The sequence below is a fragment of the Gekko japonicus genome, unplaced genomic scaffold (genome assembly GCF_001447785.1).
Source record: "Gekko japonicus isolate JY-2015 unplaced genomic scaffold, Gekko_japonicus_V1.1 scaffold21591, whole genome shotgun sequence".
Taxonomy (NCBI): domain Eukaryota; kingdom Metazoa; phylum Chordata; class Lepidosauria; order Squamata; family Gekkonidae; genus Gekko; species Gekko japonicus.
The window spans coordinates 1-1,606 of NW_015217570.1; the positions used below are offsets into that span (position 1 = coordinate 1).

General features: G+C 53.2%; 1 protein-coding gene across 1 annotated transcript; it reads right to left on the reverse strand.

The window, feature by feature from the left end:
• Window positions 1-110: 110 nt before the first annotated feature.
• On the reverse strand, window positions 111-1,157 carry LOC107125185 (ankyrin repeat domain-containing protein 9-like). The gene has a single exon (XM_015428633.1). The coding sequence runs from the start codon at window positions 1,055-1,057 to the stop codon at window positions 170-172; it is 888 nt and encodes a 295-aa protein (XP_015284119.1). The 5' UTR covers window positions 1,058-1,157; the 3' UTR covers window positions 111-169.
• Window positions 1,158-1,606: the final 449 nt, after the last annotated feature.

Sequence of the window (1,606 nt, forward strand, 5' to 3'; positions counted from 1 at the left end):
AGTCTTTTTATATATTTATATATATAAAAAGGTTCTAATTCAAACAAAGGCTTCCCCCTCTCCCACACAGTGTTTACATTAAAGTTCTCCACACAACAGGCCAAAAAAACCCCAGTTTTCACCACACTAGCAGGAACTGGGAGGAGAGGAGAGGCCCCAGAGTTCTCTTTTAACTTTTCAGTTTCAAGTCCAAAGGCTTCAGAAAGTGAGGTAAAGGCAAGGCGTCCAGAGCCTCTGGGAACTGACCCGGCGCAATGGTCCCAATTAAGACTTGCATGGATTTGACAAAGAGAGAAGGCGGGGCGAGGCCTGCCAGCCACTGGAACCTGTTCTGGCCTAAAAGGTCCTGCCACTGCTGCTGGTCGTCCAGCAGCCGCTGCTTCATCGAGAAACGGAAGCCCTGAGGCACAAAGAGGAAGAGGGAGTCAAGGAGGAGCAGTTTGGCGCGCCGATTGGCCGCTGGGCTCTCCCAGATCTGCTGCAAGAGGAGGTCCAAGGGCGTGAGGCCAGTGCAGTCGTTTAGTCCAGGGGAGGCCCCGTGGCCTAGCAACAGAAGCAGACACTCGGGCCTGGCCAGTTCACAGGCCACGTGAAGGGCCGTTTTGCCGCCTTCCACGCGGCTGCACCCTCTGCGGTCCAAATAGCCAGCCCACTCACTGGCCGGGAAGTCTCTGATGGCCTTGAGGATCTCTAGAAGGATGTGGACGCGGTTGTAGCGGACGGCCATGGCCAGGTGAGGCGCTGAAGAATGGCAGCAGCTGAAGTGGAGGCTGGGTATCGCCAAGGCGCTCTTGGGAAACTTACGGAGGAGATGTCGGGCGTAAGGCTGGTGATCGTGCACCAGGGCGTAGAGGAGGGCCTCGGAGGGAGAGTAGGAGCTGACTTTGCCGCCCTCTTGCCAGTGGAAGGCCTCCATGAGCCTCATGTCCTCCAGGAGCCACACCGGCAGCTGGTCCCTCACAGCTTGGTAGAAGGCAAAAGAAGACTTTTTGCATTGCTTCTGGGAGGCGGAGTCATGGCCCCGGTAGCTGTTCAGCCATTTGACGTTCCAGGGCATCGCTGAGGTCGGGCTTCAGGGGAGACTGCTTCCTCCTGGCCTGCAAAAGTGCCTCGTCATGGAGACCTGAGGGCCACGGGACTGCTTTAAAAGAAAAGCACAAACAAAACAGAAACGCATTAATGGACAGTCCCCATAGCAAAGTCTTGACTGAGGAGCTCAGTCCATAATGCAGGTTTTGTTGACCATCCTGAACCTTTTTCCCCCCCCTCCCGAAAAGCACCATCTCTCTTAATTAACCAACATTTATTGAGACAAATGAACACAAATCTCCAGTTGCGCAAGCCACGGAAGTTAGCTGCAGCTAGGGAGAGCTGACTACATTTGCAATTATCTGCCCTGAAGTATGAATTTGGCTAGCGCATAATGCTCACGCATATTTACGAGGCTAACAACCTGTTCTTAAGAAGTCATAAACTGGTTCATAACATAAAATGACACTCTGCATGTCGGTGGTGGAAACTGTCACCAAGTCACAGACTTGTGGGAACCCTGGTGGGTTTTCAAGGTTGAGAGACCAATAGAGGGGTTTGCCATTGCCTGCTTCTG

Excerpts from the sequence above, each read along its gene's own strand:
- LOC107125185 (XM_015428633.1), bottom strand. The coding sequence starts at position 1,057 with ATGCCCTGGAACGTCAAATGGCTGAACAGCTACCGGGGCCATGACTCC.